General features: G+C 42.3%; 1 protein-coding gene across 1 annotated transcript in view; it reads left to right on the forward strand.

The window, feature by feature from the left end:
• The first annotated feature begins 1,077 nt into the window (after window positions 1-1,077).
• ANKRD52 (ankyrin repeat domain 52) overlaps window positions 1,078-16,061 on the forward strand; it is a 64,598-nt gene continuing 49,614 nt past the window's right edge. Inside the window, exons 1-2 of the mRNA XM_032209870.1 lie at window positions 1,078-1,224; window positions 14,847-14,930. Of these exons, the coding sequence (XP_032065761.1) occupies window positions 1,198-1,224; window positions 14,847-14,930 (111 nt within the window). The 5' untranslated portion in view covers window positions 1,078-1,197. The remainder of the gene's footprint in view (window positions 1,225-14,846; window positions 14,931-16,061) is intronic.

A 16,061-nucleotide genomic window follows, 5' to 3' on the forward strand; every position in this document is an offset into this window, starting at 1 on the left:
GGAGAAAGGTGCTAGAAATAAAATGGTGGCTGAGTGGAAAGGATTCCATTTATTGATGAACAGAACCACAGCATGCAGTTCTGGAGCAGCTGACAAATTAGCTGGATGAGTGCAAGGATTTTTATAGTTTCTGAAATGCTTCAGGGATTGTGCAATATAATGAGCCTGGTGTCTTTCTTATTCTAATGATGGTGGGTTAATCCTATTATGTCTTTAAAAGGTTATTATGTCCTAAAAGGTCCTGTCCTTAGAATCTGGGTGGGAGAAGGATGTAAATTTTAATCCTATCACTGGAGGTGAAGGTGTTTTGTTTGTGAATAGGCTGGCCCACGATTTCTTAATGGGCATTAGCTGTAGGCGCTTAAGAAAGATTGCGGGCTGCTTTCTGTTTCTCCATTTCTTTTGGGGAAATATAATATTTTACCTCTTTTAATATTCCCCAAAATATTTCATTCTCCAGGAGGGCAGGGGGGCTTCCCACAATGGAAACAGCATAAAACTTCACACAAGGTAAACTGCAGGAACTTCACAGAAAACTATTATAGCTGTAGTTTTCTGTCAATATACTGGTATGGGAATTTTTTTGCTACTGGCTTTGCTTCGAAATGTTATTAAACTTTTAAAAACTTCCCATTCTACCCCGGTCTGTCATCCAAGCACTATCCACAACCGACCCGGCTTAACTTTTCGAGGCCAAACATCAACCCAATGTAGCTGGTGCAGCGCATAGCCACGCGGCGTTTTTTTTTATTTGCCCGGGTTTGGATCCGCAGATGTTGCACGGCACACGTGCGTGGCCATGCTTCCCGGAATCAGGCTTGGCTCAACCCCGTCTCTTGGATTTCACGCCCCAGGAGTCACTGGCTAACCACGCAAGCCCGGCGGGTGAAAAAGCGACCCACAGGGGAGCCGGTGGAGACAGGATCACAGCCTGCAAGGGAGAGCCGGTTTCAGGGGCTCCCCGCGGCCTGGTCCCCAGGGGCTGGGAGGAGCGGCTGGGCGGGCTTCCCCGGCAGGGGTCGCTACGTCGGCACGGCCGGCCTGCTTTCCTCCCTCCGGTGGGCGGGCTGAGTTCTTCCCCGTCCGCCGCCCCACAAGCAGCCGGAGGGCGCCGCGGCAGCCGAAGTGCGATCGATGCCGGGAGCGCGGAGGAGAAGGCGGCGGCGCTGCTGAGAGGGGGGGCGGCCCCGCCCGGAGATGGGGATTCTCAGCATCACGGACCAGGTATGGCGGGCGTGGGGAGAAGACGCCTCTGCCTGACCCTTTTCCTGGCGCCCAGCTCTGGCCTCCTCCCTCCCTCCCTCCCTCCCTCCCTCCCTCTCTGCCTCGCTCGCTGGCCCGCCGCGTCCGCTACGCCAGCCGGAGGATGCACGGCCTAGTTGCAGAGCCGCCCACTTGGCTTCAGCAGGAGCAAGGTCTGGCTTCTCCCTCCGGCGTGCAGCGGCTGGGGCCTGGAGATGGAGCTGGGGCCAAGCGAGAGTCGGCAGGGCTGGCCTAATCCCGGCCAAACGCCACACCAACCTCCGAAGAAGGGCGGCGGCGGCGGTGGCCGGGTTGAGAGCCCGGCTGTTTCCCGCCTAAGAAGCAAGAGTTCTTGCCGCCCTTTTCGCCGGCGCGCCTCGCCTGCTTTTCCCGTTCCCCCAGGCAGCCCTTTCCCCCACCGCCTGCCACTGTTTTGGGCCCTCGTTTCTGCCTGCGGACTCTCCTCCTCCTCTCCGTCCCTCTTTCCCTCCTTGCTCCCTTCTCCCCCACTCCGGTTTCTGGAGCGCAAGGACTTCTCCCCAACCTAGGCAAGTCCTCGTCTTAGCAGCGGCCCCCAAAAGGGAGATTTGTTTTTTTGCAAGCCGTGTAATTTTTTTCTCCTAGCATCACACTGGAGGGGAAAAGAGGATTTGGGCCTAGTGGGGCTTAAAGTATTCTGCATTAGTTCTTAAAGACACAGAATCCTTCTCAGCTCGTTTATTTTATGCCTTCCCTTCCCTTCAGGAGCTGGAGGTGGCATATATAGAGGACTGGTGGTGGCATAATAGAGGACTCGCTCCTCCAGTTTCCCCCCTCGGCAATAACCCTCTTGTGTGTTTGTCCATGCGCCCGTGCATCTGCGTGTATTTTGCGTCCAGCAAATTTGTCGTTTTATCCTTATTCTCTCCATCGCTGCATCCCTTCGACTGCTACATTCCTTTTTTTGATACTCTTAGTACTTTGTTCACATGGGTCAGGATACCACTACAAGATTCAAGCTTTTTACTTGTCCCCAAATACATGTTTAAATCAGCAGATGAGGTCAAATAATTTGTTTTTTGGTTAAATATTTAGTCATACTTTGGGTGAAGCTGTATGATTCAGCCGGTTAGAGAAGTATGTTTTGGTGGCCCTTTCTGTTTTGGAACACTTTTGGAAGATACAACTTAACTCTTTTCTTTCTCATTAGGCTGCTGCCATGTTTGTGATTTTCTTGGTACATTACTGGTATGGTTTCCTGTCCCTTTGTTTCTCTCATAATCTGCATTTCTTTTCATTTGCATTTTTCCTGGGAGTTTATTCACATGGTTTCTTCTGCAATATCCATATATCTGTAGCACTTTGGGCTGTGGTAGTACCTGAATGTTAACCATTTCCTTTCATGGTCTTAAATGGAACTCTTTGACTGTCTTTTGTGGGTTCCTTTGAAAGTTGTAACTTGTCTAGTTTTTATCATAGTCTTGATTGTATGTAGTCTTCAGTTGTTCATCTTTCAGGATTCAAATGAATCTTCCAAGTAGTATGATTTCATATTCACATCCTATACTACTACTCTTTCTTAATGCAGAAGACCATGGCTTGATTTTAGCTTAACATGTTATGTGAAGGCAGCCATTTATCCACTAAACTACAAGTCATGTTCATCTTCTCCAGTGTTCTGCTACTTTGTGCATAATAGAAACATTTTAATATCAACCCAGTTTCAGGGTCTTTTTCTTTTTCTTGGATGGACATTTTTGCTACAAAGTGGTTTTATTACAGTGTACTGAGTTTTAAGATATGCTTCATATAACTATGTTTTAATTAGGATTGTGATGAAGGGATTTCTTGTCCTGGTCACCAGTGGGTTTAAGGTTCTCCTGACTTGTTTTCCTACATTATATAATGGAAAATATTTAAATGGAATTTTAACAGAAACACATGTAGACCTCTTCATCTAGATAAAAGAAGTTTGATATTCAAAAAAATATAATAGAAGAGACTTGTTTTGGAGTGGTAGTTGAATATATAATAATATGTGACAAATATGAGTCAGCAGTGTGGTACAAAAAGACAGGCGTAATTTTCAGCTGCATCAGTAGAAGTATAATTTCCAAAACACAGAAAATAATGTAATGCGCTCTGCACTTGTCAGACCCAATACTGTGCTTCTGGGAATTACACTAAGAAGGATCAGAGAAGAGTAAACAACATGGTAATGAAGCACGGAACTTAAATCTGACAAGAAGAATTTAAAGGAAATAAGTATGAGTTGGATTGTTGCACCAGAAGGGCCTTGCTCTGTGTTGTCATCCCAACATGCAGGATACAAAGTAATTGTAATAAAGCTATAACAGATTCAACAGTAAAAAAAAAATATGTTCAGGCAATGTTGAGCTCTGTTTGGTGAACGTGTTTAAATAGAGGCTGCATGATCATCTGTGGAGACTGCTTTATATCTGCTGGACTCCTGCAAAGAGGAGGTTGGATTCAGTGTTATAAAGTCCCTTTGAACTTTCTGATTCTACTTCTTTGGATCCCATGGCCCCCAGCAGATGGAAGCAAAGTCTCAGTTTATATCTATCTTGTATGAGTATTGATATTATTTTGTGTCCTGCCTTTCCTGTCCCCAAAATCTGGAAGGCAGCAGGTTATCTACCCTATATGTAGAGATTAGGTATTTCCCTTATATCAGCTAGTTATATTGTGTTTCCTCGAAAATAAGACAGGGTCCTATTTTCTTTTGTCCCCTAAAATTAGCACCTTGCCTTATTTTCGGGGAGGTCTTATTATTTTTGAGATGCAGGAGGCGGCGTGTGTGGTCACCTCATGGCTGCTGCTGTGTTGCAATATTTTCAGGGAGGTCTTATTTTTTGGGGAAGGCTTATTTTAGCACATGCGCTCAAAAGCCCAATTGGGCTTATTATTCGGAGAGGTCTTATTTTTGGGGAAACAAGTAGATCATCCTTGACTTACGGCCACAATTGAGACTAATGTTTTTGTTGCTAACAACTGTGTAACAAGGTAGTTGCTGTGAGCTGTGCCTCATTTATGATCTTTTTGCCACAGTTGTTAAGTGAATCACTGCAGTTGTTCAGTGAATCTGGCTTCCTCTATTGGCTTTGATTGTTGGTAGCAGGCTGGGAAGATTACAAATGGTGATCACATGACTCCCAGACAGTGCGGTTGTCTCATATACATGCCATTTTGCCAAGCACCGGAATTTTGATCATGTGACCACGGGGATGCTGCAAAAGTCATAAGTATGAAATATGGTTGTGACGTTCTCAGTACTGTTGTAACTGGTCACTAAATGATTGGTTGTGATGAATACTTGTATACAGTATAGCATTCATGAGGGGCTTTTTATGCACAAACAGAAATATCGCCTCGTCCATTTCTTTGAGCTGGAAGTCAGAAAGTGGCTTTCTAAAACACAGATTGCATTGACTAATAATCTCCACAGTATAATTAGAAAGCGTGTTACAATAATTCTAATTTAGCTACATGCCAATTTTTTTGAGTTAATTTTTAATTCTCAGTCCTGGAAAATCCTAGGTTTCTAAATTATATTGTCATTAGATTCTCCACCCCACCCCACCCCACCAACATGCACTTTCTGGCTGTCTGGTTTAAAACATCAGTCTAGAGTTTAAAATATTTTATTCCATTAACCTGATTTATATAGATGGAGATTTAATGTGAAGGTTTCAAGGTTTAGCATATCTGATAAAACATATGCATTTAATTTAGTTTTTTTGCGGCCAGCATTTATCTTAAGGACAGTGGGCAGTACATCATACCAGTTGCTCCAGGAACTACATGGCCCAAGATTGTAGGGCATAATGGGCTCTATTATAAAAAGAGACATATTTTTTTTAAAAAATAAGATGAATATTGAGTCCACTGCATTCCATATGGATGACTCATCTTTCCCCCTTTATCCTCCCTCCTTTTGCCATTGTGTCCAAGGACTTGGAGGGAAGTATACCTGAGGTTAGTGGAATTGAAAGATTTTTCTGAAAAGAGATGTAGAAGAGGCTGAAGGTTTTCCTCTGGAAGACAAGATGAACAGATGGGATTAGATCTGCCTTGTACTAGCCTGTGCTGAGCGTGTAGGAGGACCAGGAGGGTATTCAGTACAGTTCTCTGTTGTATATGTTTTTTTCTCTTTTTTGTGTGGAGGATTGAAGTTAGAGGGATGCCAGGAAGATAAGGGAGTTGTCTTGTTTGTGTTCTTTGATTGCATTTCTCTTTGGTGTAGGATATGCATACAGTAAAGTATTTCTTTGTTGTTGTTGATGATGATGATTTTTAAATCACCACAGTAACACAACTCTTACCGGTAATGGTGTATAGAGATTATATGCATAACATCATAATGTAACAATTACAAACATTAAAAATATGGTAAACAAACAAACACACACACACACACACACACACAACCCATTCCCAATAAATTGCATTTTAAAGCCCTCAAGAATAATTTTTCTTTTAGAAGGACAACAACACCTTCCTTCTTGGATGAGACTGTTCCATAATATGAAGCCATTAGTTAAAAAAACCCACAGCTCTCCTGGCAAATACACCGCACCCCCCACCAAAATCAATTGCAACTGAGTGCCAAGCCATATAGGACTTTATGAGATAAAAGCAGCTCTTTAAACTGCCCCCAGAAATCTATTGCCAACCAACGTATTGCTTGTAGCATAGGTGTAATGTACTCAGGGTATCTAGTGCTGATTAACCTACAGGTGGTTCCATTTTGTACTAGTTGCATTTTGAATGATCTTTGAGGCCTCTTCATACAGTATTGCACCTTGCAGTAATCTAAGCAGGCCATAATTGGGAGCATTATATCACTGATACAGGGCCCTCTTATTCCATATAGGGCTACAGTTGGTTCATTAACCAAAGCTAGGCCCAAATGTCCACCTGGTCAGTACTCCCACCTCCCTTTCCATATGCCGTATTTTTCAGAGGATAAGATGCACCTTTGCCCCCCCCCAAAAAAAGAGGGTGAAAATCTGGATGCATCTTATACACCGAATACAGCATTTTTGGAATCTCGAAACTCCGCCCCCTTTGCCAAATGGATGTGCAGGGAGTTTGGGAGGCCTGCAAAGTGCTCCTGGGGGCTGGGGAAGGCAAAAATGAGTGAAAAACAGGAGATTTTTTTGCTCATTTTTGCACCCCCAGCCCCCAGGAGCACTCTACAAGCCTCCCAAAGCCTCTGCATGCCCTGTTTTTTGCAAAAAACAAGACATGCAGAGGATTTGGGAGGCCTGCAGAATGCAAAAACTTTTCTTTTAAATTTACCTCTTCAAAATCTTGGTGTGTCTTATACTCCGGTGCATCTTATAGTTCAAAAAATATGGTGGTTTTGCAATAAAACATCCAAGCTGATGGAGATATATATGAATAAGCCCCCTCCTGGCTTTTTATCTATATTGTTGGACTCCACAGGGGAAAGGAAGTGCAGGTTAGCATGGCCATATTTATTTTCTACTTTAGTCTCTATCTGTGCAGAGTCAAAAGTTTGATAAATCTGGGTGACTATTGGCAAAATGCTGGGGATGAGTAAAGCATATTTATGGATCAGCACCTCTTTCTCAAGGCTTAGTGTTAATGAAGAACCCAAAACCCAGGAGGGCAGATTGCTGAGAGTGTGGCATTAGTATCTTGCCCAATCATATCTCAGTGTTATAGTGTATATCTGATCCAACTGCTCATCTTCCATCAAATTCTGGATAAGCGTCATGTTGTTATATCAGATTCTGGCATTTACTATCACCAAACATTTCTGTACAGTGTAGTGTGGTTTGTATTTTGTCTGTAACAGGTTACACTGAGTGGACATATGTAGCAGTGGTGGGATTCAATTTTTTTAAATATTGTTTCTGTAGCCATGGCTTTGTGGTGTGGCAGGGGAAGAACACTGCAAAATCCCCATTCCCTCCCCACCCCCCTAACCTCCTTTCCAGCTCCGTTCTCCTGTTGAGGGCAACAAAATAAGATCAGCTGGGAGGCAGCAGGGGCAGGGCCAGCCTATTTGCCGGTTCTCCGAACTACTCAAAATTTCTGCTACCGGTTCTCCAGAATTGGCTGAATACCACCTTTGATTATAGTCATAATAAAATATAAAAGCAACAGGGTTCTGTCTGAGAATAATATTAAAAGATGCTAAACCAGGTATTGCATTTTGAAATCTGTGCACATCAAGACAATTGAATAATATCTTTAGACCAGTTTTGGGCCATTTCTGAAAATGTTGGCATTTGAAGATTGTCAAGATTATTTAGAAGAAGCAGCTAGAACAGAATCCAGTGTTTTAAGTATTACATATTAATGGAATTCAACTTGCTATTAAGATGTGTCAATACCCAAAACTAATGCATGAGATACAGGCTGGTGATATCTCAGCCACAAAATTTATAATGCTGTAAGCAGATAGAACTATTCTGCTACCTTTCTGCAGTTTTCGACTATAGAACATAATAACTTACCTTAATTGTCATTAAACAAAAAAGCTTATTGCCTTGCCTGAATTTATTTTGAGAAAGCATAAATGATAAATCTTTACTAGAGGACTGTAGAGGCCTTTTTCTTTGGGCATTTGTCTGAAGCCTAATCAGCATCTAACAGATTTGGCTCTTCATACAGAAACTAAGGTGTGTAAATCCTCACAAATTGCCACAGCTATGTTTTGGATAGGCTACTGACTTTTGGGAAGGTTCCAGACACTCAGTTTTTAAAAATTCCCCCAAGCACTATCTGAAAACCTAGATGTTCTTGTGAACATACCGTATTTTTGGAGTATAAGACGCTCTGAAGTATAAGACGCACCTAATTTTTGGGGAGGAAAACAAAGGGGGAAAAAAACTGCCGTCTCCCTCCCAGCAATTTGCCTCCTTGCAACAAACAGCAAACAGTACAGAAGATATACACTGTTTGTAGTATTACATTTCAGACTATACTTGGCTCTCTTCAGATCAAGCATTTATTTTAAAAAGCTTCTTCATTTTGTTAAGTTGTCTAGAACAATAATAAAGCAGTCTTAAAAAATATAATTATAATTTGAACATTCTATAGGCATTTATAGTTATTGACTTACCTCCTTGCAGCCTGATTAGCACAAGAAAAAAAAATCTGCCTGCCTCCCAGCAATTTGCCTCCTGCAGCAAACATCAAGTTTCACTTTCAATTTCAACATTCTCCATCATCAGCTGTTTCAGGCTGCAGGGATTGCCATAGCCTATTGCCGCCTCCGCAATTCCCATTTTCCCTGTTTGCTGCAAGGAGGTAAATTGCTGGGAGGCAGAGGCCAAAGGGTGGGGGCCGGTGGGTGGGTGGGTCTACATTTGGTATATAAGATGCACCCAAATTTTCACCCTCTTTTAGCAGGGGGGGAGGTGTGTCATATTCTGAAAAAATATGGTATTTGGCTACTTGGTTTTACTGAAACCTTCTCAGAAATGAAACATCAGGAATGATACCTGGAGCACTGGTAGAGAAAGATAAAAAGCAAGCCCAATCAAGAATCGGTAGGTATGTGCCTGCATTCAGACCTCCACAAACCATCTTCACTTCTCCTTTCTTACTGCACTGGCTGATTGTCATCCAGCAGATTTGCTTAGGGTGACTAATAGAGAAGAATTATCATTGGAATCTCCTGCCTGGCTGCTGCTTATCAGCACTTTGCCGATAAAATCATTTAGTTTCACCAAGATGTTGAATCCTCCTGGATCTAATCAGCATCTATGATGCTGATTAGATCAATGTTTCTCAACCGTTTCTTCACCACTGACCCCCTTTAAACAATTTTGTGACCATGGACCACCAAGACTTAACTCAAGATTTAAATCATAACTTTTCTTCAAATCTTCTGTGACAGTGTTGCAGCCCTTTGGGTCCACGTACCGTAGGTTGAGATCCACTAGATTAGATAATTACTGTAGATAATCTTTCCATATTATGTGGAACTTCTCTTGTCCTATGAGGATAAGGAAGTGGGTAAGGTGCATTTAGGTTATCTTTTGTGACTTGTAGCTTGACTCTTTGCCTGTCCTGACTTTTGGAGTACAAGTAGTCCTTGATTTAGAACTCTCCCTTTAAGGACTGCACAAAGGCACAGAAAAAAGTGACTCATGACCATTTTTCACACTACTGTTGCGGCATCCCCATGGCCACATGATGAAAATTTGGACACTTGGCAACTGGCATGTATTTATGATGGTTACAGTATCCCAGGGTCCTGTGATCACCTTTTGCAACCTTCTGAGAAGCAAAGCCAATGGAGAAGACAGATTCACTTAATAGCTGCAGGGATTCACTTAACCACTGTGGCAAGAAAGCTTGTAAAATGGGGCAAAACTCAAGTGTCTTGCTTAGCAACTGAAATTTGGGCTCAATCGTGGTCGTAAATCGAAGACTACTGTAATGGAGATACATATAGCTACCTAGATCTGTGAAATTCCCATTGGGTTTTTATGGGAGGGGAGCTGCTAATGTTTTGAAAGAAGCTGTGGTGTGCCCCTTAAACAGGCCACCCCTGGATCTGATACACTCGGACAATTACTACCCAATCTCTCACTTCAATTTGTGGGGGAAGGTACCGAATTTTTTGGAATATAAGACACTCCAAAGTATAAGACACATCTAGCTTTTGGGGAGGAAAACAAGAGAAAAAAAGTCTGCCTTTGCCTCCTTGCACCAAACAGCAAACAGTACCGAAGATACACACTGTTTGTGGTGTTACATTTCAGACTATACTTGTGCAGATGCTGTTAAAATTGATGTGCCTTTCTGGAAGTATACATTATTCTCTGCTATTTAAAAGAAAATACAATAGTGCTAGGCCTCTTCAGATCAAGCATTTATTTTAAAAAGCTCATTTTGTTAAGTTGTGTAGAACAATAATAAAGCAGTCTTTAAAAAATAAGTCTAATAATTGTAAATTGTATAGGCATTTATAATTATTAACCAGGGGGCTCCTCATGATCATCTGTTTCAGGCTGCAGGGATTGCCATAGCCCCGGGATGGCGAACCTATGGCACACATGCCGCAGGTGGCACGCGGAGCCATTTGTCAGGGCACGCGAGGTGCTGCCTTGACAACTGAGTTCACCCTTTTTGAAAGCCATTTTTCGCCCTCCCCAGGCTCCAGAGGCCCTCCGGAGTCTTCATGAGGTTCCCTGAAGCCTCCGGAGTGCAAAAAAACAGCCCTATGGGCAAACTGGAAGTTTTGGGAACAGACTTCCGGTTTGTTCGGAGGGTCGTTTTGAGCGCTCTGAAGGCTTCAGGGAAGCCTCCTGAAGGTCTCTGAAGCCTTCGGAGAGCTTAAAACGACACTCCGAGCCGGAGGGCCTCCGGGGGGGGGGCTGTTTTCGCCCTCCCCAGGCTCCTATAAAGCCTCTGGAGCCTGGAGAGGGCGAAAAAAGTATACAAAAAATGGGGGGGAGCACCTGTAGTGCACGCATGCGCATGGGGGGGTCCTGCATTGCATTATGGGTGCGCCATGCCCGCACATGACCCCCCCCTGCGCTCCCCCCACTTATGGCACGTGAGCCAAAAAAGGTTCGCCATCACTGCCATAGCCTATTGCCGCCTCTGGAATCCCCATTTTTCCCGTTTGCTGCAAGGAAGTAAATTGCTGGGCGGCAAAGTCCAAAGGGTGGGGCTAATTCAGTGTATAAGATGCACCCAAATTTTCACCCTCTTTTAGCGGGGGGGGGGGGAGGTGTGTCTTATACTCCGAAAAATACAGTAGTTGAGATAATGGTGACAGATCAGTTACACAGCATCCTTGAAAAAGTGGATTATCTGGACCCTTTTGAATCTGGATTTAAGCTTCAGTGCAGGTCCTAAGATAGTATTTCTCACACTCTTGGATGATTTGGGCTTGGATAATATAGTGTGCCTCTTATGGTTGGAAGAAAAGGGAAGATAAGTGAAGACAGAAAAGAGTTTTGGTAGAAAAATGTTCAAGTTGTTATATTGGTTAAAAGTATTTGCTGCTTCCCAAATCTTGGTGCAAATTGTGCTGTCACAAATCATACTATTTTTTCACTTAAAGGAAGTTTTGGACCTCTAAAGCTTCTTTTTTGATTGCTGTCTAAGTAGGCCTACTCCGCTTTGAATTGTCCTAACTTGTTAGATCATCTAGGAAGAAAATTGCCACAGTTCCATATTTCCAAGAAGCAAGAGGAATGGAAGATAGAGATGCTGCTTTGGAACAGCCTTCCAACAGAGATCAGGCTGACCTGCTCCTTAATTATTTTCAGCAGCAGGTTAAAAACTGGGTTGTTGTTGTTTGTTTGTTTGAAGAGCATTGCCTATCAGTCAAGTGAATTTTTCCATCTTTTTATTTTTCTTGTTCTCATTCACAGTTTTTATTTGGTTTAGTGTTATGATGTATTTTGTCTTATATTTGTTTTAAACTTCGGTGGTTTTCATCTTTTTCATAATGATGTTAGCCATTGTATGGTGGGATGTAATTAAATTAATATAATAGAATAGAACTTTTATATTAATAGTTTTAGTAGTAAACACACTGTCATGTGTTTCTTTGATATGCAAATATACCCATTGTGGCATAGCATTATGTGCAATCATTTGCTCTTTGTGTGTGAATGTAGCCATTCATTTTGTCTGTGTCCAACATTTCCCCAGGATCAAGAATGCAGAATGAGGCCTTCCAGTGACATGTCTCCAAAGTTTAGGATGAGACTTTATTTATAAAAGTTGTTGCTGAATTGTAGTTTTTAAAGTGACTAAAAATGATGATACACATGAAGAGTAATCATATAATGCAATGAGTACATATGATTTATTGATAATTATGTATTATTCTGTATTTGTTTAATACTTCTTCCATCACATAGTTCCATTGAGACTTGTCCAGATATCTTTCACTTGGTGTATAACTTGTTTGCAATTGCATAACCAAGTGTGCAGTCTATCAGAAAAAAAACATTGAGCATCATTAGGTTAGTTTGTACCTAGGAAGAAAATGAAGTATATAATCAGGCTGCTGTGTGTTGCTGGCATATGTCTGCCATCATGAAGAAAAGCCAACAATCACATGGAAGATGTAGTTGTGGATATAAACCACTAATTATTCTACTGCATTTGTCAAGTTTGGTAGCCTATAGTCTGCATAGGTATTGCGTGTGGGCTGTTGTATAGGATAGAAGACCTTGTGTTCACTGCCCACATAAATATTCATATTCCTGGAAGGAGGCTACAACAGTGAAGTAAGCAGTTGCAAGAGGATAGAAGTTGAAACTGATGAATCTTCACTATGTTTTGCATCAGAGGTATTAAAAAGAGCTTGAGGGTGTTATCTTACGCCATAATATTTGTTTAATTTTTACTTAGAGTGTTGTGTAAACCTCACTATGGTGATTTAGAAACCGTGATATAACTTTATGTGATTATTTAAAATATTTCATGGAAAGTTGCAATTCATAAAAAAATATAACACCTTAAATTGCAGTATACTTAAGAAACAAGCTGATTCTAGGGTTTGTGCATGGTGGAATTGATAGTAAGAAGTAAGAAAGGAAGTCTCCATTTTAACTAAAAGGTTTTACTGGCAATTTGACCCATTTGGCTTTCTGATTCATAAACTGAGGGGATAAGAGGCCAAGTAAGGTTGATTTGAGCCCAAAATTTCTGTTGCTAAATGAGATGGTTGTGAGTTTTGCCCCACTTTACGAACTTTCTTGCCACAGTTGTTAAGTGAATCACTGTAGTTGTTAAGTTATTAACATGTCCATCAAGTAAATCTGGCCTTCCTATTGACTTTGCTTCTTAGAATGGACTGCTAAATTGGCAAAGCCCAGCCAGTCACATGCCCACCTAGCCACACCCACCCAGTTACATTACCGCCTAGCCATGCTTACCCAGCCGGTCCAGCCCCTCAACAGTCTGAGGGATCATAAATTGGCCCCCTGTTTAAAAAGTTTGAGGACCCCTGCATTAACAGATTGTTGCATGACTGAAACTATTTCTTCTTTCCCTTTCTGGAAAACTAGGGGGAGTTTCTTTTGAAACATTTCCCATGCTATTCCCTCTTCTATAGCTGAGACATCTTTTACATGCAGTTGTCTTGTCTGTGGCTCTCTTTCCTTTCTCCCAGCATCATTCCTGCATACCATTATAGATCTTGATGATGCAGACCAACAGATGCAAAATCCTACCTTACCATCCCATGGTCTTGGCAAGTTGCACAAGGAAAGTCTATGCCGAAATATCTGTCTGCTTCAAAGATCCGCATGACATACAGCTTCCGTTTTCTCTTTCTTTTCTCTTTTGGCTTGAAGGAAGGATTGAGGCCTTTTATTGCAGCATAATCCGTTGCTTTTGCGTGCTACAACACATTTATTCCTTCTGCACTCTTTGCAGGCAGGTTATTAGAAAAGAGCAGAATACATAGTTGCCGGAAATAATGAGATTGCCAAAATGATCGTGAACCCTTGCATCTATAGTGGGAAAAAGACCAAAAAGATCTACAATAGTTTTCTCTTCTGCCATCATCTTAAAGGAACTTGTGCATACGCTACTTCATCTACTGTACTCTCTTCATCAAATGGTGGTATAGGTTATTTTGTGACTAGAGGAATACAAGCAAAGATGATCAGAAAAGACTGGCAGATTTGCTTTCCGGTGCATTTGGAAGTGGAATTTTGATTGTAAGTCGTGATGGCTATAAGTCGAGGCACCCATGTGATTGGACCCAATTTTACAATTGCAAATCACATAGATATAAGTGCGAAGGCATTCTCCCAAATGGGTATCTTTTGTGGAAACTGGTCATGTGAACACAAGATGCAGCAATCAGTCATAAAATGTGAGCCAGTGGCCAAGTGCTTGAAGTATGGTCATATGACTGGAGGAGGGAGGGGGGGGTGTCTGACATTTTAGGATAGCCAAAAGTGTTTTGCAGAAGGTAGAGCACCCTTTCTGAGGCTATCCTAACTCTGAATGGTCTTTAAACAATCAGTGGTAAGGAACATATCCAGAATTCCAGTTATTTCGTGTGAGCAGCTATGACAGTGATGGTGAACCTTTTCGGCACTGAGTGCCAAAAAGGGAACACTTTGCATGTGCTTGTCTGAGCTGCAGAACGGAAGAGGAGCTGGCCAGGGGGCATGCGCGCACCGGAAAATGAACTTTGGTTTCCGGCACATGCATGTGCACCGACCAACAAGTCTTCCAGTTACTGTCATGCATGCACATACACCGATCAGCTGGCCGGCACGCATGCTTATGCCGGAAAACGGAAGACCAGCTCTTCCAGTTTCTGGCACTGCCGCACGGACAAAAGCCAGCTGATCGTCGTGTGCGCATGTGCTCCAGAAACCCAGAAGAGGAACGGACGATGCTGCATGTGCCAGGCAACATGGCTCCGTGTGCCACTTTGGGCACAGGTTCCCCATCATGGAGTTATGAGATTAAAAGTCAGTAGCTGAGGATTCAATCACATCACTCCTTCTGCCTAAGGATACAGTGGATTTTTGAAAATTCTTTGCTCAGATTTGTGGGTTTCTGCTATTAATGGTTGATTTTTCTTTCTTCACCATTCTTTATTCAATCTTCCTGTTTTGTGTCTTTTGCAGCCTCCTCTGGTCCAAGCCATTTTTAACCGTGATATAGAGGAGGTACGGTCATTACTGAGTCAGAAGGAGAATATCAATGTGTTGGTAAGTCTTTCTGTAAGTGTTTCTGCTTCTCTTGGCTATGCGCACACAGTATATTTTCCCAAAATTGGCCTTTCCTTCCAGCTGGCTATTTTATGTCGTCTTTATTGCCTAAAGATCACATGTAGGACATTAGATATGACATTCCCACATCTTAAGAGAGTCTGGGTTTGGGTGGGTTTTCAGTGGGCCTTTTTCAAACCGTTTTTCATATCTTGGCATTGGTTCCAGATTTGTAAAACTATTATAATCATTAAATAATTCTAAGGTTGTGGTAGTTATAAATAGATAAGGATAGCAAAGCACTTTGTATATTCAGAATTAGTGCATAGCAGAGGGGATTGTTCATTATTGGTAAATAGCGACTTTGTTGGGAATTGGCTGCACAGTACCAGATGTATTGGTCTAGTTGTACTGAGCAGTGGGTGGTACCGGAATTAGCAGTTGTGTTTGGCATGAAGTGTGTTCTGGATTAGTCTTGTGGTCTCTGAGTGAGAACAGCTTGTGTTATAGGTTTTTAAATTTTATTCTTGTACATCCCATGAAGCTGCATTTGGCTTTTCATTTCATTCTGGCTCACTTAGTGGAAGCAGATACACAATACATGCTTATTTAATACATAAATCTTGCCACAAATTGTGCTACTTATGAGCTGCTTTGACCTTGGAACAGATGAAGAGTGATATTTGGAGAGCCCAAATCCATCTGTATTGCATCTACTTTGAATAAAATTCTTTTAATTGGCATTGAATTTTCAAACCTTGGTTGCATTTGCTTCTTAGGGACACAGGTAATCCTTCACTTACGACCACGGTTGGGATCAGAACATTGGTTGCTGGGTGAAGCAGTAGTTAAGCAAGGTGCCATGGATTGCTTTATTCAACCACTGCAACCCCAGCAGTTTCCTGGGTTGTTAAGTGGAGAGAGTGAAAGAGCTGCCTATCAAAGAATTTCAGCTCAAAAGCCTGCAGGGAGAATTCCAATTCTGTTTCTGCAGCCTGCCAAAGGATGTCCCCTCCCCTCCATGCACAAAGCAGAAATCTTTCCTGGGCTAAAGGGACAGAGATTTCTGCAACCCACGGAAGGACTTCAGCCCCTTCTTTTCCAATCTTTCCTGCCTGCTTCCTAACCAAT

Source organism: Thamnophis elegans, chromosome 2, assembly GCF_009769535.1.
Source record: "Thamnophis elegans isolate rThaEle1 chromosome 2, rThaEle1.pri, whole genome shotgun sequence".
In the NCBI taxonomy this organism is placed as follows: Eukaryota; Metazoa; Chordata; class Lepidosauria; order Squamata; family Colubridae; genus Thamnophis; species Thamnophis elegans.